Source organism: Sardina pilchardus, chromosome 11 (genome assembly GCF_963854185.1).
Source record: "Sardina pilchardus chromosome 11, fSarPil1.1, whole genome shotgun sequence".
Classification (NCBI taxonomy): Eukaryota; Metazoa; Chordata; class Actinopteri; order Clupeiformes; family Clupeidae; genus Sardina; species Sardina pilchardus.
Window position 1 is genome coordinate 8,813,431 of NC_085004.1, and position 27,500 is coordinate 8,840,930.

Genomic DNA, 27,500 nt, shown 5'->3' on the forward strand with positions numbered 1-27,500 from the left:
ATGCAGGTAATTCACTATGCACTGTAGTTTGCTCTGTAATTGTTTTGAGAAATGCACTAACTGTAAATGTAATTGATGATCTGGGAAATGCACCAAAGCGACTGAGAAAGCTGTAATCATCAGGCTGCTGAGAGATGCTCACAGTGCAGAGGTGGTCAGTAGTGTTTGGGCATCAGACTTATTGGCCTCAGACTCTTCTAAATGTGTGTGTGATCATTCCCCATTTCACTCAGACTCTTCTAAATGTGTGTGTGATCATTCCCCATTTCACCCAGACTCTTCTAAATGTGTGTGTGATCATTCCCCATTTCACTCAGACTCTTCTAAATGTGTGTGTGATCATTCCCCATTTCACCCAGACTCTTCTAAATGTGTGTGTGATCATTCCCCATTTCAGTCCAGGTGGTGTTGCAGTTGGATGCTTAATATAGAGCTCCAGCCCAACAGCACCTCCTCCCATACCCCTCTTCACACCTCGCCCCCTCCATCTCTCACCTTCTGCCCATTCCCCAACTCGTCTCGCTCCTCGCCCCTTCTCTCCCCTTCTCTCCCCTCCCACACCTCTCCCCTCCTCTTCCCCCCCACACCTCTCCTCCCCTCCTCTCCTCTCCCCCTGTCTCCTCTCCTCTCCTCCTCTCTTCTCACCACCTCCTCTCCTCTCCCCTCCTCTTCCCTCCCAAACATCTCTCCTCCCCTCCTCTCCTCTCCTCACCACCTCCTCTCCTCTCTCCTCCTCACCTCTCCTTCCCACCTCTCCTCTCCTCTCCTCCCCTCCTCACCCCTCCTCCACCTCCTGTCATCTGCCCTGTTCATCCTTCTGTCGCCGCCTCCATCTTTTTTCCCTCTTTGAACTTTCTATCTTTTCATCTTTTCCTCTCCGTCTCCCTCTTTCCCTCTGTATGTGACTGTCAGCCTTGTCGTCTTTCTTTGACTCATCATACGGTCCCTTACTTGTTTTTCTCAGAATCAGTCTCCTTTTTCTCCATTTTGTTTTTCATTTTCTGTCTTTCTCACTCTCTCTTCTTTCTTTATTTCTCTCACTGGACCTCTCTTTCACTTCCTCTCCTCTCTCTCCCTCCATGCCTCTGCTGTTGACTGTTCATGTTCTTGGCTTGTTATTCAGGCACATGATTAACTCTAATCCTTCTGCCCCATTTTCACCCATCTCAACTGCTCTCCTTTCCTCTTCTTTCCTCTCCTCTCCTCTCTTCTCTTCCTTTCTCTACTCCTCTCTTCCCCTCTTCTCTCTCCCTTTCTCCTCTTCTCTCTCCAGATTCTATTTTTGTCTTTTTAGTTGGACACACAAAGCCATGTGCACGACATGCACATGCATGCACGCACGCACGCACGCACGCACGCACGCACGCACGCACGCACGCACGCACGCACGCACGCACGCACGCACAGTCATATAACACTAACTTTAGACACTTGTTAGCCATGAGTGAGATCTTGGCAGCACCTCATACTGTACCTGAGAGGTTTCTCACCTCCCCTCCCCCTACCAGCCCCACCCAGCACCTGTTGGCAAGAGTCTCACAACCTGTTGTCTGATCCAGAAGAAGAAGAAGAAGAAGAAGAAGAAGAAGAAGAAGAAGAAGAAGAAGAAGAAGAAGAAGAAGAAGAAGAAGAAGAAGAAGAAGAAGAAGAAGAAGAAGAAGAAGAAGAAGAAGAAGAAGAAGAAGAAGATGAAGAAGAAGAAAAAGAAGAAGAAGAAGAAGAAGAAGAAATATGTTGCCTGACCAGCACTGAAATTAAACCTTCTAGGAAAGAGTGAAAGTGATTGGCCCAAGAACAGCAGAACACAAGTGTACAAGTGTGCTCAATATGAGAGATCTCCAAAAGAATACCAAACAGATACATGATCAACAGCATCTGTCAATTGTCTATGGTTAAATATGTATATTTTCCAATCTCCTATATGTTTAAATATGTACATCTGTAGATGAGTTCGATGTTGCAATACATCATACTTTTATAAAATCATGCAACATACTCTACACTGTATCTTGTCTGTGGACATCATTATTTCATCATCGTTATAAACAGTAGCAATAGCAAACAACAGCAATAGCAAACAATAGCATGCATGCGATGGAGGAAAAGTACTTTAGTGTTGCTTTAACTGACTTCAGTAAGTTCAGTAATCAATATAGCACAGAGTGCAACCCAAAGCGCTCAATATAACATTAAAATGACTGTAGGCCACTGTATTGTTAACAACATGTGGACAGAGCAATGGGAAAATTAAAATTAAATGCTAATTTGAAATTTTGAGAGCCAAGCTAAACATCTCATGAAGGTATGGGCTCAAGGAAAGATCGGACTTTTTCGGCCAACAGAATAAGGATGTGCTGACCTGGAGAAGAACAGGATGGATTCTAAGGTGTGGGGCATTAGAGATGAATAGCCACCTACTGTAGACAAGGGCTGTAGCTTTGGCTTTCTAGACAAGGGCTGTAGCTTTGGCTCTCTCTACAGGCAAGGCCTATAGCTTTGGCTCTCTCTATAGGCAAGGCCTATAGCTTTGGCTCTAGACAAGGGCTGTAGCTTTGGCTCTCTCTATAGGCAAGGCCTATAGCTTTGGCTCTAGACAAGGGCTGTAGCTTTGGCTCTCTCTACAGGCAAGGCCTATAGCTTTGGCTCTAGGCAAGGACTGTAGCTTTGGCCATTGAGTCATCTCTGGACATTAAACAATGCCAAGGTCACAACACTAACTCTAACACTGACTTAAAACAACTGGCTCACAAAGTATCCAGATACATTCTTACTTTGATAACTTATGTTGAATTACTGCTGGTGAGAAAGGGTTACTGTATAATGATTGTGTGTAAATAAACAAACTTTATTTCCTCAGACTCTGGTACCACGGGATCCCTCAGGTCTAGTCTAGTGGGCGTACTGGATTTCAGGTGGTAAACTCACCTGCTAATCTTTTAATGGGGAAATGACCCCGTTAATGAGGGGACCCACCGGTTATGTTACCTCACAAGAGTCAGGAGAAGAGCATCCTTAATGCCTAAAGCCCACCTATTTAACACTTCATGTTAATTATTCAGACTAGGCAATAGACAGCTCTGTGAGGAGAGAGTAGGGTATTTACCTTCCTGCCCTTGTGAGGAGAGACATCTCTCCACTCAGACATCTCTCAGGACTTGATTTCTAAACAGTTCTCCAGTCAGTCGGTTGAGTTTGTGTGCAGATGTAAAAAAGTCTCTTTGGGACGGACATAATTGTTTGAGAATGAGTTAAAGAGACTATATGCAACTTTTTCATTGTCATAAAATCGCTTAGAAATCGTTGTCTTGCTTGACTGACCAGTTTTATCGAAAACAGTAATATTTCCTCCCGCCCCCAGTGTCCCTATCCGCTATTGCAACCTTGCAGTTTGTTCAGGAGACAATCGCTCCTTGTTTACATCTGGAAGGCTGGGACGCGTAAGGAACAAGAAGAACCACGCTTGCAATTTATATATTTATATATAGCCTATACAGTATATGTATAAATATACACGCTAAAGCTGTTGGGGAAGCTCTGCAGAGAAATATGCAAGCATAAAACGAGCGAAAACGAAAAACCAAACCGAAACCGGAGATGAAATCGCCAATCCTGCATAGTTTCTCTTTAACTTTAAGGACTATTCTTGCTGTTGCTTTATGCCTACTGTCATATGGAGGAGAGGTCAATGTTGAATAATCATCATCATCATCATCATCATCATCATCCTAATATCCTCATCATCATCGTCATCATCACTATAGAACGAAGGAGAATAGCTGAAACCTGAGCTATGTCCATGCTTTTTGGAGATCAATGGCAGGTTGGGTTACAACGATGAAACATTTAGCTGCTTGGCATTTCAGCAATTAACACAACCCAAAGCATTTGAGAAGCAGTGTGGATGTGTGTGTGTGTGTGTGTGTGTGTGTGTGTTCCCTTAAACGAGTGCTATGTTTTCCGGTGCATGGCACAACCAATCACAGTTAGGTTGACCACACTATCAGACACTACCAGATGTTCCTATGTTCTCGAGGCTAATCCTCCCTACACACACACACACAAACACAAACACACACAAACACACACACACACACACACAGCATATGAATGATCATTGCGGCTGCCTCCATAAGAGTGGGCCGTGTTGGCACAGTACATATACACCAACAATGAGACACACAGGAAATGGCTCCCAAAAGGCTGTTTTTATTGGTCACATTGCAGGATCAAAGCAATGGCATCACATCCTGTAAAGATGGCCCCATTTACTGTAATAGGCAATCATGAGGTAAGAGTCCAGCTCATAGATGCATTTGAGTGTGTGTGTGTGTGTGTGTGTGTGTGTGTGTGTGTGTGTGTGTGTGTGTATGTGTGCGCCCATATGAAAAAGAAAAAATCTTATACTGCCAGCCATGTGTTTTATATACAAAACTTGTATGATTTACTCTTGAAAGTGGCCCCTTTCTCGTTTTCCTGATACAATGTCATATATAGCCCTTACAGGCAACAAAGTTTTATGTTTCAGGTTACACAGATTTACTAATGATCTTATAATGATTTCACTGTCATATAAAAAATCTATCAGGATTCAAGACCATTGAGGAAATTATATGAGGAAAACAAGAAAGGGGCCACTTTCAAGAGTAAATCATACAAGTTTTGTATATAAAACACATTGCTGGCAGTATACGTTTTTTTCTACTTCTTTTTCATATGGGCGTGTGTGTGTGCCTACAGTCACTGGTGAGACTATGAAATTATATGACCACTGATTCAGTCATGATCAACAGACCAGCTGTTAGTGTATGGCGTTAGTATGTGTGTGTGTGTGTGTGTGTGTGTGTGTGTGTGTCTGTTGACTGTAGTGTGTGTGTGTGTGTGTGTGTGTGTGTGTGTGTGTGTAGTGTTGAGTGTTTGAGGGGGAAGTGTATGTTTCCTGATAAACATGACAAATCTCCTTTCCTTCTGAACTGCCGGCACAGACAACAGATGAATCTGGCCGAGATATGACCCAGATCGGTTCTAGGGATGATCTCCAATCTAGATCAGGATGTTCTCCCATCTTATGGAACCCTTCCAGATAATGGCTAACGCTGTCTGTCTATAGTTACTTTCTAGGTAAACACAGTAGTTGGAACCTCAAAACCAATAAAGAACTATTAACTGTTCAAATCCAGGTTCCACACCAGCCTACTAATCTCTAATAAAACATAATTATTAGCATAATTATCATACACTATGGAACACAGACACATGAAAACCCCCAGTGATATTGTACCGTTCAGTATACCTAGCCTCCATATTAAAGGCACCAGGGCCTTAACTCTTTGGTAGGATCAGGCCATTGACTAAACTAGTCAATTGAACTCACACTCTCACTCACACTCACACTACTCTCACACACATAAAAGGACATATTCTTAGTTTCAAGGCGGACATACACTGAATTCTTCATTGATTGTGTATTAATTGAATAACATTATAAGCTACTGCAGCAAGTCACTATCATCGCAATACCATTCTCACACACACACACACACACACACACACACACACACACACACACACACACACACACACACACACACACACACACACACACACACACACACACACACACACACACACACACACACAGCAGTGCTGTCACTGCATTTAACACTGAATATCTGCCGGCAGCACACTGTAGTGAGATTGCACTGGGTTTCACATTTTAGCTGTTTTTCAAAACTAAAGGGTTTTCTCCCTGACCTCCACCTGACCTCCACCTGACCTCCACCCGACCGGAGCGCTACGGCTGCAGCTCGGTGGTGACGGCGCCGGCGTGGCCCTCGGCGTGGTCGGTGCGGACGGAGAGGAGCGGGTGGAAGAGGAAGTGGAAGGCGAAGGCCAGGGCGTGGCGTAGCCGGGCGCGCCAGTCCTGCTCCAGCTTGAGCTGGCGCCCGGCGGGCACGGTGGGGTGCGCGACGCCGTCGCAGTTGAGGCAGCGCAGCGCCTTGAGCTCGAACACCGGCCACTTGCTGCCCAAGCGCCCCTCCAGCACCGTGCTGAACTCCAGCAGGCTGCCCCCCCGCAGAGCCAGCAGCACCGGCCGGAACTCGTCGCTCGCCCGCAGCACGATGTCCTTGGTGGCGTCGTCCTCGCTGCCCGCTCCGCCGTTAGCGCTGCCCTCCCCTCCTCCTCCGCGAGGCATGCCCACCGTCACCTCCATCTTGAGGCGGTCGTAGCGCTTGAGGTGGCAGGGGTGCTTGGCGAGGGGCTTGATGCGGCACAGCGGGTCGGGGGGGGACGAGTCGGCGGGGAGGGGACGCGGGGGGGCCGGGTCCTCGCACGGCGGGTACTCGTCCCCGTAGAAACAGCGCAGCCAGTCGGCCACGGGGCCCGGGAGCATGTTGACCAGTGCCTGAGCCCCGTTCTCCAGGTCGGTCACGCGCACGTAGCGGAAGCGTCCAGTCCAGGTGACCCGGTGACCCTCCAGGTGGCTGCACAGGACCTGCGTCTGGGCCATGCTGCTGTCACGCCACGCCCTGGTAACACAAACACACACACACACACGCACACACGCACACAAACAAACATACACACACAAGCACGCACGCACGCGCACACACACACACAGATTAAAACAGATTAAAGGCTGAAAGTTGCAGTCCATGTTTCAGCCGAAAGGCTGGTGATATTTGAGCTGTAATTCCCTGTTGAAGATCACGGAGGAGAAAGAGTATCACTTGACTCAAACTAAGCATGCTGCACTTATTTGCTACTACTGCGGCTAGCTTATGGGTGTACGGTGGTGAAAAACAAACACCCAGTACCAAAATGGAGTACAGTAGAGTTGAGTCAAATTGAGCTGATACCATGTAATGGAAAAGCCCCATAATGTGAACTCGGAAGATTAAGCGCATTTCGTTGTATTTTTGTTGTTTACAGCAAGTAACTTGTCTGTTGATTAATGAGCATTGTCCCTATCAAATAAATAAATAAACAAATAAATAAATAAAAATGCTTGTACTCTGCACAATGACAATAATTAATTGTTAATGATTAATAATTGTTAATTTAATCTAATCTCATCTCTGCATTTGTTCACTGCACAATAACAATAGAGTTCTAATTAATTTAATCTAACCTCATCTCTGTACTTGTACTCTGCACAATAACAATAGCGTTCTAATTAATGTAATTAGAACGTGACCTCTGACCTGGGTCCGCAGATCTCTCCGTACTGGTGCCAGCTGAGCGTGGAGTTGTAGACCTTCATGCCCTCGCTGCGGAACACGTAGAGCCAGCAGAAGAGCACGAGCGCGCTGATCCACACCAGGATGAGCTTGACCAGGCTGCTGCGCCGGAGCGAGCGCAGCACGGCCAGCGGAGACACGCTGAAGCGCGTCCACCAGCGCAGCAGCACGGGGCAGGCCAGCGCGCACGCCGCCACGCCCATCTTGGCCACGTCCAGCGCCAGGAACCACTGCGCCAGCTGCACGCCGGCGGCCGCCACCACGCCCAGGGCCAGCACGGGCAGCGCGAAGACGAAGAGCAGGTAGCCCACGCAGGTGCGCATCAGGCCCAGCGGCGAGGAGTGCTCCAGGAGCGTGCCGGCCAGCTCCGCCCAGGTGAAGCACAGCAGGTACGGCAGCAGGACGCAGTAGAACCCTCGGAAGCCCCGCACGGACACCATGCGCCAGCACACGCTCAGCAGGTACCCGTACAGCAGGCAGGGCACGCCCACGTTCAGCGTCGCCCAATCGCCAAGCGGCAAGCTAAACCAGGCTCCGCCCACAAGCCTCCCCAGCCATCCTCCCAGCTGCTGATTGGTCAGCGTGCACGCGGCGATGGCCACCTGGGTCAGCAGGGCGTGGCGAGCGGGGGGCTGGGCGACAGGCTGCAGGCTCAGGTAGCTGCTGACCGTGAAGAAGATGGCCACCGCCCCCAGCTCCGCGCACGGCACCCAGCCGGCGTCGGCCAACGGGAAGGCCAGCACCAGGAAGAGGGCGGAGAGCAGGAAGTAGAGGTGCGGCTCCAGGTGGCTCCAGCTGAAGTTGGACTCGGCCTGCTCCACGTCCAGGCCCGGCTCGAAGCGCGCCAGCAGCGCCGTCAGCGCCCGGAAGTTGTCCCAGCCGCGGCTGTCCTGGAAGACGCGCAGCGTGCAGATGGCCATGGAGGCGAAGGCCAGGTAGAAGACCACCAGCGGCACGGCCAGCAGGAAGAAGTCCAGCGTCAGGTTGGAGATGATGAAGAAGAAGAGCAGCGTGTTGACGTGGTGCGTGGGGATGAGCGCGCTGAGCCACTGCATGCCCGCGCGAGACGCCCACTCGATCAGCACCTCCTTGATCTCCAGCACCGCGTGCAGCGGGAACTTCAGCACCTGAGATGGGGGGGGGGGAAGAATAAAGCCTATAAAGTGCAGTCGCCAGTTTTTTAATACTAACTTTTACTTTTGCAGACATACTCAAGACTCCTTGGCGAGGCCAAGGGAAGATTCTTCAACTGCTCTTTGCTGAAGGATTTGTGCTGTTTCTCTCCTCTTTAAAATTACCTTGTCTGTAAACTCTTCATTAATTTTTTCGGCCTTGAGCTTTAGATCGTTCTCATGCTGAAATAGCAAGCAGGAAATCAGCAAGTTTGGGCTATCCATTCCACAGACATCTGTGGTTCATCTATAACGATCACTCCGTGCTTCACTACTGAGTCATCAGTCACTGTGGCAACTACACAGCTCTTAGGGTTTCCATTTACACACAGTAGGAACTCTGAGATGAGATGACTTCACGCACATTAATCACCCAGTTATTACATGAACATAAAATAATAGGTGTTATAGGAGTTCGGTCTGACACAGAACCACAGGGCTGATAGACAGGAAATTATCTGAGCCTGAAATGATCAAATACATTCAAAGACAATATAGAGAATAGCTTTTCTTGACATCGTACATGGCCGAGCTCCAGCCTGTATTCAGGCATCATGCCTGAACTCTAGCAGGCCTGGAACTACTGCGGTGCCTGAGCCCGGGGCATGCCTGGCCGACGCGCTAGATGTTACGAGTGCTACGCTCACTTGCCCTGTGCTAATCAAACGCCCGTAGACGAATGTTGACGTTAAAATCCAAAGTGGCTCATTTATTCCAATACAGCATTATTCCCATAGAAGTTCCCATCAGCATAGCAGGTGCGATCAAAAACCTTTTGCCCCTCTCCGGGTCAAACACCTGCCAACAACATTGTATTTGCTATTGCTACCTACATACCTGACACCAATTTACAGATATGCGCCGCCCAGAGTTACACAAAAGATATTGCAACATGAATGCAAACCGCATTTGGCTCTTACACACCGGCCCCTAATTGTTGATGGCCAGTAGACACAACGATTCAAACAAATTCAAAAAAAATGTTGCAAAATACCATGAGAATCAAGATCATACCTCCATATTTGCATATCTCCAAGTTTGGGTCACAGGTCTTTCAATTACATCAGATTTTGTCTGCAACAGAAAGTACTGTCCCAGGCCCTGCTTACCAGAAAAGAATTCCAGTACTCTAGCGAGTGACCAAGAAGCGCAAGGAGCTGAAGCGTCCATAATGACAACAATATATCCAACCTTCAAGCTCCTCTTCTTGTCACTCCATTTTCTCTCTCTTGAAGTAAAGGCAGGTGCTCCCTCACCCATCTCTTCCAAAACAGGTCTGAGGGCACTTGTGTCTACCTCCTCATCACAGAGGTTATGGCTTGAATAATCCAGGTGGAAGGGCCTGTTTCCCTTCAAGCCAAAGTAGATGGTTAGGTGTAAGCAATTCCAAATCATGTGGGTCGTCTGACAGCTTGGTAAGTGGCCGGTGTTGTGTGCCTTCTGGTTTTTCCACCTACTGGTTTCCGAGCTGTTTCCGAGGCTGCCCAGATGTCATGTATACCTATCAACAGCAACTGACGGCTACCGAAGTCGACAGATTCGCTACATATTCATACACATTTTACTGGCCTTTGCATGTCACACCTCAATAAAAACTGTGTTGAACTGAACTGAACTGAACATTTGAGTATTAGTAGTCAAGCTGCGATGATTGGCGTCATGCTGGATTCGAACCCTCCTCAGCAAAACCAACTGTGGATTGTGGAATATATTGTAAATTCAAATGTTATGAAATTCTCTGAACATTGGGTTCAGATGTATAGACCTACACAGTGAAAAACATGTAGGCCTTTTTAAACACTGTTCTGTGATTTACTTTCTACGGAAGCCCTGAACCGCAAGTGAAGAAATTTTTTTTTGAGATGCTATCTTGTTATTTCGAGATAATATCTCGTTATTTCAAGATAATATCTCATAATTTCGAGATAATACACATATGTAAAAAAAAATAAGATTTTATTTTTATTTATTTTTTTATTCCTTCAGATATTATCTCGTTATTTCGAGAAAATATCTCGTAATTACGAGATACTATCTCGTTATTTCGAGATAACACACTAAGGTAAAAAAAAAAAAAATATTAAAACTTTTTTTGTTTTGTTTTTTTTTTACTTTCAGATATTATCTCGTTATTTCGAGATATTAAGTCGTTATTTCGAGATATTATCTCGTTATTTCGAGATACTAAGTCGTTATTTCGAGATAATATCTCATTATTTCAAGATAAAAGTAACATCTCAAAATAACGAGATAATATCTCGAAATAACGCGATAATATCTCGAAATAACGACTTAGTATCTCGAAATAACGAGATAATATCTGAAAGTAAAAAAAAAAAAAAAATGCTTTAATATTTTTTTTTTTTTTACCTTAGTGTGTTATCTCGAAATAACGAGATAGTATCTCGTAATTACGAGATATTATCTCGAAATAACGAGATAATATCTGAAGGAAAATAAAAAATAAAAAAAATAAAATCTTATTTTTTTTTACATATGTGTATTATCTCGAAATTATGAGATATTATCTTGAAATAACGAGATATTATCTTGAAATAACGAGATATTATCTCGAAATAACAAGATAGCATCTCAAAAAAAAAATTCTTCACTTGCGGTTCAGGGCTTCCGTAACTTTCTGCGCTGTCCTGCAATAACTTTTTATAATGAGTTTGTGTGTTAACTTTGGATTTGATCTAAAACAGCTGATAAGAAATGAACAAAACATTATAGGTCTACTGAAATGCCACGACATTCTCTTAAGTCTATCAGCATAAATCAATCAATCAAGCACAAATCAATCCATCAGTCCATCAGTCAATTAATACATTATGGGTAGCGCATGACAGAAAGTATAAAAGAGGCCAGAAACCATGAGAGTGTGTAGAGGGAGACAATTTAAGGGATTAATTCCTAAATTGAGAAACGCTATACAGAAGTCATTGACAGACGCTACAGAAATGGACCCAAAAAAGGCTCAAGAGATAATAAACTTGAAGCTGAGGAACATGTACCCTGCTGGCTTCACCAAGGAGCAGCGGTATGTTCTGAAGCGGAGAGCGGACAGCTATGAAATACGAGGTAAGTGAAACGGCACTTCATCAGTGGCATCACCAGCCGATTTTACCGGGGCTTCAGCCCGGGGTAATTTGAGCCGAGCCCGGGGTAATTTTTTTTAATGCTTGAATCTATCAGCCAGTTTCAAAATCAACACACGCGCGCATCAACACACATCCCAGGGGCTAAGCCCAAGTTGTCCTTAAAGTCTAGAAACGCCCCTGCACTTCATTATTCATAAGCCTAATCTATTTCATTAGGTTAATGTTTAAAATGCTATTTCCAACGTTAATGCAATGCACCCCTTAGACGGGGAACTGTTCTATTTCTGTAGGAGGAAAAAAGACGAACAGCAGCACCACTTTGCCAAGGTGGTTTGCAGCCCAGAAGAGGCAAATAGCCTCTTCCTTCACTTTCATGCCAGTAGGCATGGGGCTCACTGTGGTGTGGACCGCACATTGCATGCAATTTTGCAAAGATATTGGTGGCCTGGCATGAAGGAGGATATTTCCAAATGGGTAAGTGTTATTGGTCCAGTTGTCTGAATGTTATGGATTTAACATGTCCTATGCAATGCTGACTTGACATGTCTTTGTTAGATTGCCCAGTGTGAGAAATGCCAGATGAAGAGGGCCTACACCATAAAGGACAAAAAACAATATCATCCGATAGAGGTGAATGCTTACATCCCATTTCTAGGTTTAAGCAATCATTAATGAAGCAAAACGTTATTGATCTGTGCTTTACATTACAGGTATCCGAACTGTTTGAACTGGTCGGAATGGACCTGGTGGGCAAACTGGCGGTCACAGAACGGGGCCACACCTACATGTGTGTCATGATCATATGACAAAATGGGTTGAGGTATATCCAATTAAAGCCAAAAAGTCTGCGCTGGTTGCGGAGTGCGTAATGGATTTTTTCTACCGCCATGGTGCGCCAAAACGCATCCTGACCGACAGGGGGAAAGAGTTTGTCAATTTGTCAGTTTGTCAATTTTGGCCCAACAGAACATTTTCCAGAAGAGACGGTACCTTTTTTCTCATTCAATGAATATTCCTAGATCAACTTCAGCTTGTGTGAGCAGCTGGAAATTGACCGCAGTCTCTGTTCACCATACCATCCCCAGACAAATGGCTTGGTGGAGAAGGTGAACGGAACCGTTCAAGGGTGAATATTGACTTATTTCATGTTATGTGTATAATGTGTATGTATTTTTCTAACAATTGCTTTCTATTTCAGAGCCTTAAGGAAAATGGTCAAAGACCATCCGCAGAATTGGGACCTCTATATCAAACCCACCGTTTTTGGCCTCCGCACATAAAAGCAGTGCACAACCAAATACGCACCTTTCTATTTGCTATACGGGAGGGAGGCCCGTTATCCTCCGGAAATTCCAAACAAGTGGCATGTAGGAGCATTTTTATTCTTTCACTTGGAATAGATTTGGTAACCAGTTTGTTTTTCACAATGTTCTTGTCATACTTTTCCAGATAAGCCACGAAGAAGTGGAGGCGCTAGCGGCTACGGTGAGGCCAAGCCCCCATGTTGCAGAGGTCCAAAAAGAAGTGTACCCCAAGGTGAGGGCAAATATAAAGGCTTCGCAAGAGCGAGTGAGGAAGAGGAAATGGTCTCAAGGCATTGATGACCAATTCCAGGTTGGGGACAAAGTTCTGCGTAAGAACATCCGCGAGGAGCAGCGGAAGGGAGGGAAGATGGAGAGTGAGCTGCTGGGGCCATATACAATCACCAACATTGAGGGCAAAAGTGTTGACCTGCTGGCCTCAAATGGGAAAGAGCTAAAAAAGATTAATATGGACCAGCTGAAAAAGTTTATTGACCCCCAGCCACGGATCCCCCGCAAGTGGGTCTCCAGTCCTGAGCCCGGCCCTCCAGCCGCCAGTCCTCACTAGGGTTGCAAAGGGGCGGAACATTTCCGGTAAATTTCTGGAAATTTCCCATGGGAAGTTAAGCTGGGGAATTTTGGAAATATTCAAAATTGGAAACTTTTATGCAATTACAGGAAATTAGGGAATGAATGGGAATTTACAGGAATTTTGTTTTTTTACTAGCAGCTTACATTAGCTAGCCAGCACTGCCTTGAACACTGACTGAACTCGACTTGTTACAAAAATATTTAATGAATTTATTTTAATCTTCGGTTGGCCAAAAAATACCTACATTACATACATGTATGACCCCAAACCTCACAGATTGTGATTATTTTAAAAGTGCCAAGCTAAATCAGACCAGTAATATGATTATTAATATGACTATGTAAGGGATAATCAACGACGCGCCGTGCGTTTATAGGAAAATAATGCACGTTTGAAGTGGTAATAAGGACCCGACGCCGCAGGCGGAGGGGACTTTACACTTCGATAAGTGCATTATTTTCCTATAAACGCACAGCGTGGAGTTCATTATCCCGCTTATACCACTGCTACTATCACTTTCGTTTATATTACCGCTGTCTTAGATACAACGTTGTTGTTTTTACCGTTACATTGACATTGCCGAATTAATATTCAAGTGTAATAAGCCCAAAAGTAGGGAACCACTTCATAGCCGTGCGGTATATAGAAAAATAATGCACGTTCCAAACAGCGCATCACAATAGGAAATTTGACCAAGCAGTGGTATAACATATGATTATTAACCATCCCATTAGAGCTTATGCAAAATTACGTTCTTCCATTTGCATTAGGACAACAGTGATGACACGCCCAGATCTGGGCAACTCTATTTGCAAACTTCCCCCAGTTTCCCACCAGTTATTCCCACATGAGATAACGTGTGCAGTGACGTTTTCACTGGGAAAATTAGGTAAATTTCCTATATGTCTAGCCTATGTTGATTGTTGTGTACATGTAATTGACCTGTGTGCAGGGTAGAAATTCCACTGAACTTGCATTAAATCAGGTCGTTTTAACTAACTTTATGCTGAAAGATGGGTTTTTTTCCCAACTCTGTTCTCTGTTATATACTAACTTGCCAGATACAAAATTTCCAGTTTATTCCCATTAATTCCCATTTATTCCCGTTAATTCCGGGATATTCCCGTTAATTCCCATGGAAAGTTTCCAACTTTGAAAATTCCCGGAATTTTGCAACCCTACTCCTCACTCCGTCTCATCCGCCAGTCCTCACCCTGAGCCCGTCCCTCCATCCACCAGTCTTCAGCAGTGCTGTGATTGGCTGTTTAGGTCACATGACTTTTGGCGATTGGTAAAACAGTTTTGCACTCTTGTAAATTCGTTCCGTACCCGCAGATCTGTTTCGTGTCTGCAAGTGCGTATCTGTTTTCTACATAGGGAAAATCTGTGCGTGCAAAAACCGTTTGCAAACTCACAAAACTTTTTTCCACACAGTGACAAAACGGATTTGCAGATGTACGAATAATTTTTACACGCACAAAAAAAATGTACAACTACAAAATATTTTTGCATGTGCACAAAACATTTTTACGAACTCAAAATATGTCTACAGACACACAAAACGAATGGCGAGAATTTTATACCATAGGTGGCCGGTCACATCGTTCTAAAGTTGCAACAAAATGATTCGGACTCCATAACGCCAGGTCAGCACTAGGAACAATGTTGCAGTTGTGACGGCTCTGGTGGCTGCTAGCCGTGGCGTTCGTTTGGAACATCATAAAAACCTCTGGGGCGATTTTCATCATTACTTTTAAGGCAAGGAGATCCGGGGCTGTTCCCAATACATCCGAGGCTATAGCCCCGAATGCCCAGGTCTAACGACGCTGCTGCTCTTGTGGACACAATGGAGAAATACAGCCTTGAAGTCAGCAACATCAGAGGACAGGGATATGATGATTGTTCTGCCATGTCAGGAATATGTATATCGTACAAGCGATCATAAAACAGACCAATGACGAGGCATATTTCGTACATTGCTATGCCTGTGCTGTTAGATTGCAAATGGGTGACTTTTAAGAAACAGAAACTTTTATTTTGAAAAGGAAATAGAGACTTTACAGTTCTCATGTCAGAAACTATGAAGTGCAGAGTCATCAAGCACATGTAGTGAGAAGCTTTGTGAAGCACATGTTGAGATGCATGATATGCCAAGAAAGAGAGGATGTCGATCATGTGCTTTTTAGTTGTGTGAAGTATAATGATGAAAGAATAATATGGCAAGAAATGGAAGGGGAGAGCTCAATACAGGAAATTCTGCAAGAAAAGGGCATGATAAGGGAGAGAATTAAAGAGTTAAGTAATTAACTTGAAGATTTAATGAACAGAGTATAATACTCCTTTTTATCTATTTTGTTTGTTTATTTGTTTGTTTTGAAATATAAGCCTAGAAACTACGACAGTCATGGTATTACACACTCCTGTGCAGTTGGTGGCGGTACTATAAAACAGTCATCTGCCAACAAACAAAAGAAGAAGAAGAAGCAGCACATGTTGAGAACCAGGGGGTCAATGCCGTGTAGATTAGCTTCGGCATGTTAGCAAGCGCCATTTTCAAGTATGGCGCCTCATGGAGCATTTAGAGCCAGCTCCGTGCACGGAAATCCGTGTTGGGCACAAGCTCTCATGCGCGCACATGTTGGTGGACGGGTACCTACAGCCAATCATTACTCCGTGCGACACTCCACTGGACTCAGGTGTGCGTTCCCGAGCAACTTTTTCTGCTTGTTGTTACGCGGCAAGCAAGGTACAGAATGTCCAATAGAAATCAATGTAGGTCCATGCGTCATTTCCAGCTTTGGAACTTTGCGCATGGTCAGAGGCGACTGGCGCTGGATCAGAGCTCCAGTGTTCAATATGGCGTTGACTATGAATTGGCCGGATTTACTAGCCTAGCCTCTGCCATTCATTTGAGTGGAGGGTGGGACTTAGTCACGCTCTCCAGTTATATACAATACCTCCATGTTGAGAACTGCTGCTGAAGATAAATGGTGAAGTGAGGAAGGACTGAACTTGGCCATTTCCAAGGATGCTACTGGTGGGATACTGGTTTGATGTTAATTTCAATGGGAATGCTAGGCAAGTGAAAATTGCCAAAATTGAATGATTTTTTTCAGGCTTCAACATGGCGTTTCAAGGGGCTTGTTTCTGGTGCCGTTTTACTTAGCCAAGTGCCAGGTTACTGATTGACGTAAGGTACAGAAGGAGAGCTCGTGCCCACACTAAGCTCGTGCATAAGCTGAGAGTGGAACAGCCACTAATCAGCATGAGGAAAACGGCACCGGACATGATGTATTTCTTGAAATATTCTGGAAAATGGCGACGAGGAAGTGCCTTGCTAATCGGCGAAGCTAATCAGTCAAATCCTGACCCCCTGACGGGTACACTTTCAAAATACCTTCAGGATGAAGGCATGGATATCTGCACAGCTATAGATCTTGTGAATGATTGCAAAATGGAGTTGACGTCTGTCTTGAGGGGAGATTAAGTTTTTAATGAGATGTGGAATGAAGTAGAAATGGTGGCATCAAAGATTGACATTGAAAGGGTGGAAAGAAGGCAACGAAAGGCTTCAAGGAGACTGGATGACAACTGGCAAAACCAGACACAGATCAATCAAAATCAGGAGGTGAAGGTCATTTTTGACTTTGCAGCTCTTGACCTCTGCATTCTAAGCATAACTGAAAGGTTTAGCATTGCTATGCCTGTGCTGTTAGATTGCAAATCGGTGACTTTTACTTTAAGAAACAGAGACTTTTATTTTGAATAGGAAGTGGAGACTTTACAGTTCTCATGTCAGAAAACATGAAGTGCAGAGTCATCAAGCACATGTAGTGAGAAGCTGTGTGAAGCACATGTTGAGAACTGCTGCTGCTTTTTCTTGTAAAGTTTTTCAACCTGACCTAACCAAATCTAATCTAACCTAACCAAATCTAACCTGACCAAATCTAACCTACCTGTTGTAAATTCAACAAAGAAGAAAGATTAAAGAAGAAGAGGTTTGAGTTGTTTTCCATTTAGCCCTGTTGATGGCCACGGTCTTTTTCAAGTTTGGGAAGAAGTATAGTAAAATTCCCCTGAGAACTTGACCATGTCAGTCGTATGAACCTTGTTGTGGTTGATATGTTTAAAAATGTACCCTCCTGCAACTTCTGTGGTGTCATTGAGCAGCCCTACGTGTTCATGGAAGGTTCCATCAAAATACACCGCTTGGTCACTGATGCGCAAAATGAGTTGATGGGAAATGACCCCGGGAGACCCAATACACTGAAGTCCCTGGGTACAACAAGATGGGCAGCACGAATTGACAACTACAGACCATTTCTCATTACCATAGATGCTGTGGTGGAGATATTGGATCGGATTCAGACAAGTGTTGCATTTGATAGGGATACATCAGGAACTGTAGTGGCACTGGGAAGAGCCATTGATTTTGAATTATGTTTCCATCTGGTGGCCTTTAGTAGAATTCTGTCGGTGACGGGTACACTTTCAAAATACCTTCAGGGTGAAGGCATGGATATCTGCACAGCTATAGATCTTGTGAATGATTGCAAAATGGAGTTGTCTGTCTTGAGAGGAGATTAAGTTTTTAATTAGATGTGGAATGAAGTAGAAATGGTGGCATCAAAGATTGACATTGAAAGGGTGGAAAGAAGGCAATGAAAGGTTTCAAGGAGACTGGATGACAGTTACTGGCAAAACCAGACACAGATCAATCAAAATCAGGAGGTGAAGGTTATTTTTGACTTTGCAGCTCTTGACCTCTGCATTCTGAGCATAACTGAAAGGTCCTGCATCAGAATGGTCTTGCTGAAGCACATCCTGAGATGAGCAAAATGTACCAGCTCGTTATCCCTCTGCCAGTCACATTATGCAGCAATGAATGACGTTTCTCTGCACTTAAATTCATAATGTTGCAGGAAAGAATGGCAGATCTGATGGTGATTGCTGTTGAGAGAGAGAGAGAGATAGCCTGGCATAGCCCTCCGTAAGCTTCCGCTTAATTTTCATTTCCCTTCACCATTACGTCTGGGTCTGATCCCATTGAACTCGATTTCTCAGGATGCATTCCATCCGGACGGATGAGGTGAGGCGGGTGTTAACGATGATGTCGAGCATATGCATGTTGAAGTCTCTATTCTATTAGCAGTCATGACCAAACGTTAGCGATTGGGGTAAAATCAGGCCCAATCGTTTCAAACTTCAACATAGTTCACGCCTCCTGCCTGAAATCGATTCTGAATGGAGTAGGTCCAGACCCTCTGTACAATATTAGTACGATGGTTTGGTATGACCAGGCTAAGAGAGAGAGGACCCAGGATGTAAACTTAAGAGAGAATGAGGGGGGGGGGTCACGTGATGCATTCGGAGTGAGCGGTCGCCTTCAGTCGACCTACCGCCTAACAGTCAACTATTTCTTTTATTGACCTATCAAACCATACATTTTTGTATATATCGCCTTAAGAAACATGTCCGGAACAGGTGCACAACTTTCCCAACGACATACATCGAGAGGTCGTCGTCCAGCTGAACTCAAGAAAACACCTGCTGCTGTTAGCTCTGAGATGGGTAAAGATGGCGATGAGCCTGAGAACCTGGCTAACGCTATTGACCAAAATGTCAGAGAAGATTAGCGCTCTTATGGTGCTGAAATTCACCGAGCTTCAGACTGCTTTAAATGGTCTGACTAGTCGCATAGATGATAATAGCAGAAGGATAACCGAGGCGGAGAATCGAATCTCCGAGAGTGAAGATAGGACACATGCCCTGGAGATCAAGGTGGCCGCTCTTCAGCAAAAAGTGCAGTCTCTGACCGACAGCTGAGGATGCTGAAAACCGAAGTCGCAGAGACAACATTCGGATTATTGGTCTGAAAGAAGGAGCTGAGGGGAAACAGGTGGTGAGATTTTTTTAAACCTGGCTTCATGACACACTGGGGTTGGAGACTAAACGTGGGTCCATTAAGATCGACAGGGCTCACAGAGCTCTTGGACGCCGTCTGCCAAACTACAACAGACCAGTAATTATCAAACTCCACAACTACAGCGACAAGCAGAGAATTATCACAGCGGCCAAGGAGAAGGGCGATATCATCTACCAGGACAGCAAAGTCTACATCCGCCAGTACCTATCTGCAGCCGTCAGGGAAGCAAGACGCCAATTCAACGATACATGCGAGAAGCTCCTCAGGAAGAAGATGCGATTTCAGATGCGTTACCCGGCTATGCTCTCCATCACGGTCCGAGGAGAAGAACATTCCCTTAAGACACCCCGGAAGCTGAGGAGTTTTTGAGCAGGTGTGATGTTCCAGCTGAAGAAACGGACTAATCTTCTCAATGAGGTGGTCACGACCAGTAAGGCCAGATTATGAAAGTGGGACCCAAATGCAGACACAGAGATGAGAGTGGGATACAAGGTTTGAGAATTTATTCTCGGGCAACAGTTCAGTTGGCAAACTCAGTGATCAGAAAACAGTCCAGGTTCAGCAACAAAGAAAACAGAGGCAAGGCAAAAACTGCAGGTTCCAAAATCCAAATCACTCCTGACAAAATCCACAGGAGAACAAGCAGACATCAATTCATAAATCCCATGAAGATACTTGAAATACTTAGCTTAGAAGAACCAGACTGACTTGACAAAATCCTAACAAAGTAGACTGAACTAGAAAACCCAGAAATGCTTCAGAGCACTTGACTAGACAGACAATACAGACGAAATAATTCAGCAAAGACGAGAACACGCATACATCAATTCATAAATCCCATGAAGATACTTGAAATACTTAGCTTAGAAGAACCAGACTGACTTGACAAAATCCTAACAAAGTAGACTGAACTAGAAAACCCAGGAATGCTTCAGAGCACTTGACTAGACAGACAATACAGATGAAATAATTCAGCAAAGACGAGAACACAAGACAGAGTTTAAATGCACAGAACTTAACAAGACTAACAAGGCACAGGTGGTAATGGACAAAGCAATAATTAGGGAACAAGGCTCAGGTGAGGGGTGGAGACAAGGGCACAAGACAAGGGTAAACAAAGGACCACATGTTACATGACACAGGAAGTAAATCAAAGCACAAAAGGAAACATGTGAAAGCATGGCAAAACACAAATACTACAGAACACAAGTAACACATGGCCAGGATCTAAAGATCCTGGGCCAGATCGTGACAGAGGTATCCTTATTTGTGGTTGGCCTTTTGGCCTATGTTTTCTTAAAGTCAGCTACTGTTTCAAGTCAAAATCTGAAAAAGGAGTGTCAATAGGCAAATTCTCTTTAGTGAATGGTGTTTACCTAGTAGCCTAGGCCTTACTGCCATCCTTGCTGCTGGCCATATATTTTTTTTGTCATTTTTTCCTTCCTAATTTCGAGTTGCCTTTTTTCACCTTTTTCATCACTTAAATGCTGCTGTTAAACTGATCTCTCTAAGGAGTGGAGGGCTACCCCTCAGCTTCACCTGAGGGGTATTTCACAAAAGCAGAATTAAGACATCCAAGATAAGGGACAAAGCCAGAGGGGTATTTCACAAAACCTAGATAAGGGATTAAGCCGGGATTTTTTGGTTATCCTGGATGAACTTACCTTTGACTCGGTTTCACAAAAGAGATGCTACATAAGTTGCCATGGGTCGCTCCTATTCATCCTGGATTGGCGTTAGTGAAACGAGTTTAGCAGACAACGCTATGTCAAACCTGGGGCCTATTTCACAAAACCAGAGTAAGTAGATCCAAGATAAGTGACGACACACGCGGTTGACCAAGCCTGGTCAAAGTAAACATGCAAAACACGTTTCACTAATGCTGAGCGCAGATGAGTTGAGGCGGCTAGGTCAAGCCAGGTGTAAGTTATTCGGTATGTGTGCGCGTTCTCGTTTCTCCCCCAAATAACTCACGGTTGGAATAAAAAAGACGCGAAAAATAGCGTCTTGCACACAAAGTGAACAACCGCTTTTGATATAGACTAACAACGAGGTAAAGTTGTACTTTTTTGGATGGGAATCATGATTATTTCTGTTACATAGCGGGAGTAGGTGTGGCAGACCAAGTGAATGCAAATGTACGTATGCACCCACGTGTGAGAGCTTCCTTGTCTCGGCACGCAACGTCATTAAGAAAGCGCTTTGCCACCGCAAAGATGCACACAGTATGACTATATATATCTTAATTTGTCGAATTAGTTGAAAACACCTTTGAAAAATGTCCCCTCCACTTCCAATAAACTACTAGGCTATTCATCAAACGTCCATCAAAAAATAAGCAAACAACGAGTATGTTATTAATTATAAGGCCACCATAATTTAAATAACATCCATATGGTATTAGGCAGACATTCTGCTGTGTTTTGCGAGTAAATGCAAGTAGCAAATAATATATAAATGGAATACAGCTCTTTGAAAAAATCGCATGGAGGTCTGATTTGAATGACAGCTAGCAGAACCAATCAGATAATGTAATTACCATTAGAATTAACTTAGCTTGGCTGTTAGCCTGGTCGGGAGCAGGCTAGCTTCCAAGTATAAATTCCCATGGTAACTTATATGTGATCTCTTCTGTGAAACCAAGTCAAGGCTATGTTCATCCAGGATAACCCAGTAAGCCTGTCTAAATCCCCTATCTTGGTTTTGTGAAATACCCCCCTGGTTTGACAAAGCGTTGTCTGCTAAACTCGTTTCACTAACACCAATCCAGGATGAATAGGAGCGATTATGTCAAGCCAGGTGTAAGTTATTGGGATGTGTGCGCGTTCTCGTTTCTCCCCCAAGTAACTCACGGTTGGAATAAAAAAGATGCGAAAAATAGCGTCTTGCACACAAAGTGATCTTTTTATATAGACTAACAACGAGGTAAAGTTTTACTTTTTTGGATGGGGAATCATGATTATTTCTGTTACGTAGCGGGAGTAGGTGTGGCAGACCAAGTGAATGCAAATTTACGTATGCACCCACATGTGAGAGCTTCCTGAGGGGTATTTCACAAAAGCAGAATTAAGACATCCAAGATAATCGATAAAGCCAGGTTTGACATAGCGTTCTCTAGTCATCCTTGCTAAACTCGTTTCACTAACCCCAATCCAGGATGAACAGGAGCGTCTATGTCAAGCCAGGTGTAAGTTATTCGGGATGTGTGCGCGTTCTCGTTTCTCCCCCAAATAACTCACGGTTGGAATAAAAAAGACGCAAAAAATAGCGTCTTGCACACAAAGTTAACAACCGCTTTTGATACGACAACAACGAGGTAAAGTTTTACTTTTTTGGATGGGGAATCATCATGATTATTTCTGTGACATAGCGGGAGTAGGTGTGGCAGACCAACTGAATGCAAATGTACGTATGCACCCACGTGTGAGAGCTTCCTTGTCTCGGCACGCAACGTCATTAAGAAAGCGCTTGCCTCCGCAAAGATGTACAAAGTATGACTATATATATCTTTATTCTGTCTTTAAACCAAATTAGTTGAAAACACCTTCGAAATATGTCCCCTCCACTTCCAAACAACTACTACAGTTGGCTATTCATCAAACGTCAGTCAAAAAAAGATGCAAACAACGATTTTGTAATTAATTATAAGGCCACCATAATTTAAATGATTTCTAAATGGTATTGGGCAGTCATTCTGTTGTGTTTTGCGAGTAAATGCAAGTAGCAAATAGTATATAAATGGAATACAGCTCTTTCAAAAATCGCATGCAGGTCTGATTTGAATGACAGCTAGCTGAACCAATCAGATAATGTAATTACCATTAGAATTAACTTATCTTGGCTGTTAGCCTGGTCGGGAGCAGGCTAGCTTCAGAGAATAAATTCCCATGGCAACTTATGTAGCATCTCTTTTGTGAAACCGAGTCAAGGGTAAGTTCATCCAGGATAACCAAAAAATCCCGGCTTAATCCCTTATCTAGGTTTTGTGAAATACCCCTCCGGTCTCGGCACGCAACGTCATTAGGAAAGCGCTTGCCACCGCAAAGATGCACAGAGTATGACTATATATACATTTTCTCTTAAAACCGAATTAGTTGAAAACACCTTCGAAATATGTCCCCTCCACTTCCAATCAACTACTACAGTAGGCTATTCATCAAACGTAGGTCAAAAGAAGACGCAAACAACAATTTTGTTATTAATTATAAGGCCACCATAATTTAAATGATATCCACATGGTATTAGGCAGACATTCTGTAGTATTTTACGAGTAAATGCAAGTAGCAAATAGTATAAATAGAATACAGCTCTTTCAAAAATCGCATGCAGGTCTGATTTGAATGACAGCTAGCTGAACCAATCAGATCATCTAATTACCACTAGAATTACTTAGCTTGGCTGTTAGCCTGGTCGGCAACTTATGTAGCATCTCTTTTGTGAAACCGAGTCAAGGGTAAATTCATCCAGGATCACCAAAAAATCCCGGCTTAATCCCTTATCTAGGTTTTGTGAAATACCCCTCTGTCCCAACTGCACTTGTGTTGTTTTTTTATGTTGTGGGTGGGGTTTGTTATTGGGTTGTGGCCCATCATTTGGGGATGGTGCCTCTTTGACAGATCTACTGTGTGTTTACTGTTAACTGCATTGCTATTTTTCTACAGTTTTGTTTGTTTGTTTTTTGTTTTCTGCTCCACAGCAATTTCTTACTATTCTCCTCTTTCCACCACTTTATTACACAATTTGAAATTTAGATATTGAGTAATATTAAAGCAATCACTCTCAATGTTAAGGGCAGTAATCATATCATTAAACGTCAGAAAATACTCTCCCTTTTAAAGAAAGAAATGTCAGATAGCCTTCCTCCAGGAGACCCACCTTTCTGATCTAGAACACATAAAACTACGGAGGAGTTGGGTTAGCCAGGTGTTTTACTCATATAAGTCGAAAGGTAGGGGGGTCGCAGTTCTCATTCATCGTTCCTTACCTTTCACTCTTGATAAGACCATATCTGACAAAGAGGGCCGATATGTGCTTCTGTCTTGCTATCTGTATGGTGAGCTTATTGTATTGGGCTGTGTTTATGCCCCAAACAACTATGAGGCAGCCTTCATTCCACAACTTCTTGCAGATCTGGCATCATTCTCCTCCCCATACATACTCATGGGGGGTGATTTCAACTGTGTGCTTAATCCTAGTGTAGATTTGTCTTCTCCTCGCCTTGCTACCTCTACTAAAAGTGATAAAATGTGTGGCTTCATGAAGGATTTAGACTTGTATGGTGTTTGGAGAGTACTTCACCCCGTAGACAGAAATGACACATTTTTCTCAATCCCTCATCAGGTTCACTCCAGAATTGATTATTTTCTCTCATCAAGGGAGGTTTTGAACAGAACAGAGGATTGTACTATAGACCTCTGAAGTTCGCCTACAAATAGGATCCAAAGCTGCCATCTTTGCCCAAATAAGGAGTTCCGGGTGTTAATTGAAGCTAACTGCCTATGGCAAGTTGCATTGTAAGTTAGCTCTGGGGTAGCAAAGATCAAAGTGTGCCATCTTCACCTACCAAAGATCACAATATGCACTTGAAGGCAGAGGACAAAACTTTTTTAGCGCAAAATGTCTGCATTTCTAATTTCTTCCTCCCCGTGAGAGTTTAACAGGTGCGAAAATTCAAAATCCCCATGTTATTTTCCCATAGAAAAAATCTCAAGATACCAGATCTCCTTCTTTGGGCAAACATGGTGGCCTTTTTGTAGGCGAACTTCAGAGGTCTATTGGTATTCAGTCTTTGTCTGACCACTCCCCTGTAGCCATAACCATCTCTCCACCTTTTAGGGACCCCTCATGTCATCACTGGCGATTGTCTCCAATGCTGCTTAACAGCCAGCGTTTTGTCGACTTTATTACCGTATGTGAATATTTTTTTGCTGAAAATACTACTCCTGACATAAATCCCTCTATCTTGTGGGAATCTGCTAAAGCCTCCATACGTGGTGCCATTATATCTTACCCTTCAGCACAGAAAAAGGAGGCTTTAAAAAGACAGCTTGAGCTAGAAGAGACAATAATTGAACTTGTGACTCAATTCAAGAGTTTACCTACCACATCTCTGTCAAAACAATTAGAAGCAGCCCGCTCAGCTCTGAACCAGATATTAACGCAAAAGGCTGAATCTCAAATATTCTTTGCCAGACACAGACTGTTTGAGTCAGGCAACAAACCTGGCCGCCTACTTGCCCGTCTTGCACGTGGGAAAGCGGAGTCAAATGTTATCCCCTCTCTCTTAGATAAGCGTGGGACTAGACATTTCAAATAGAAGTGAACATAATGTCAGCAGCACGGAAGTGCATTCTAGTAAACTGGATTAAAGTGCACCCACCTACTGTTACCGCATGGTACAAAGAAATCTTTAATATTCTCCCACATGAAAAATGTATGGTTATAGCAAAAGGAAAAGAAGGTGTGTTTTGCCAGATCTGGTCCCCGTTCATAGACTATCTGCCACAAGATCTGAGATCCATTCTCCTTAGAGGGGAATTGAGTAATTTTTGGTCTTAGACTAGATCTTCTCCATAGCCCCATCTAGCCCAATCTGATCTGACCTGTCTGCTATCACATTGTGTTAATGCGTTGTTGCTGTGGACTTTCTTTTTTTTCTTCTTTTTTTCCCTCTTCTAACTGTCTTACTTATTTAGTACTAATTTATTGATTTCCTTATTTGTGTTTTATATGTACAGTATTATTATTATTATTATTATTATTTTAACTGCTGTCCTGTGTTTGGGGGTGGGTAGGGAGGGATGTTGTGCCGCACGCAAGCCGCACGCAAGCCGCACGCAAGCCGCACGCAAGCCCTTCCGGGTCAAACACCTGCCAACAACATTGTATTTGCTACGTATATACTGTACCTGACACCAATTTAAACACGCGCCATCCAGATATTACAACAATACAATCAATCAATACAAACCGCATTTGGCTCTTACAGAAGGAGTGAATGGGCATCACTGCTATTTAGTTAATACTGAAGTTTAATTACAAACTAAAAGCTCATGGCACCAAGAGGCCTTCGTCATGTGATCGCAGTCAGTCTCTGCAGCCTACCGGTGCAGTGCTTATGTTCAGACATTTTAAACAGAAGCTGAATTATTTGTACAGATTTTATTTTAAAAAGGTGCTTCCGCTCCTTTGGCCAAGTTGGCATGTCCTTTAGTCCAGTTCCCATGTGCAGGGAAAACACCCTGAAGTAAAAGATCCTATCCTGACATACTGTAGGAGCTAAGATAGTTCTGGCAACTGCCGTCAGAGGAACTCAATCATTCTCTGGTCCATGCTGTGTAAACGTGTGAAAAAAGCATGTTCTAGGAAGTACAAGAGAGAGAGAGAGAGAGAGAGAGAGAGAGAGAAAGAGAGATAGACATAAAGAGAGCGATAAAAGAGAGAAAATAGTTTTGAGGGAGAGAGTGGGTAAGGAGGAGGAAACAGTGAGAGAACAGAGATGTGCGGAAGTGACTCTAAAGAGGTGACGAGTGTAGGTGTGTGTGTGTGAGAGAAAGTGTGTATAGTGTAAACGAAGTCCAGTGAAAGAACTTGGAGTAAATGAGTAAGTGATAATTGTGTGTGTGTGTGTGTGTGGAGAAGGGGGAGGGTGGAAGTAGGGAGGGAGTGTTTCTGTGTGTATGTAATGCAAATGTGTGTCCATGTTGATCACACACCATGTTGTTCCGGTTAACTCGATCGTGGGAAATTGATATTGGCACAGTGTATGTGTGTTTATGTTGTATATGAGGGAGGCAGTGTGCATGTAAAAGTGTGTGTGTGTGTGTGTGTGTGTGTGTGTGTGAGAGAGAGAGAGAGAGAGAGAGAGAGAACATGATGCAGAGACAGAGCAGAAAGAGTATGAATATTTGTGTGTGTGTGTGTGTGTGTGTGAGAGAGAGCGAGAGAGCATGATGTATAGAGACACAGACCAGACGGAGCATGAGTATTTCTGTGTGTGTGTGTGTGTGTGTGTGTGTGTGTGTGTGTGTGTGTGTACCTTCTGGTGCAGGGGCAGCTCGTCTGGGTTCTTGACCGGCTCTTCGTCATCGTCGTCGTCCACTCCTGTGGCTCCGTCTAACGCTGGTGAGGGGGCGACGCCCAGCGCGTAGCGCTTAGTGTTCTCCACAAA

General features: G+C 44.0%; 1 protein-coding gene across 1 annotated transcript in view; it reads right to left on the reverse strand.

Annotated features, from left to right (window-relative positions):
• Positions 1–4,440: 4,440 nt before the first annotated feature.
• The window catches only part of wfs1b (Wolfram syndrome 1b (wolframin)), a 33,952-nt gene continuing 10,892 nt past the window's right edge, over positions 4,441–27,500 (reverse strand). The window contains exons 7-9 of the mRNA XM_062549376.1: positions 27,369–27,500; positions 7,203–8,365; positions 4,441–6,527 (exon numbers count right to left, since the gene is read on the reverse strand). The exon at positions 27,369–27,500 is cut by the window's right edge and continues 26 nt beyond it. Coding sequence (XP_062405360.1) covers positions 5,792–6,527; positions 7,203–8,365; positions 27,369–27,500 — 2,031 coding nt within the window. The 3' untranslated portion in view covers positions 4,441–5,791. The remainder of the gene's footprint in view (positions 6,528–7,202; positions 8,366–27,368) is intronic.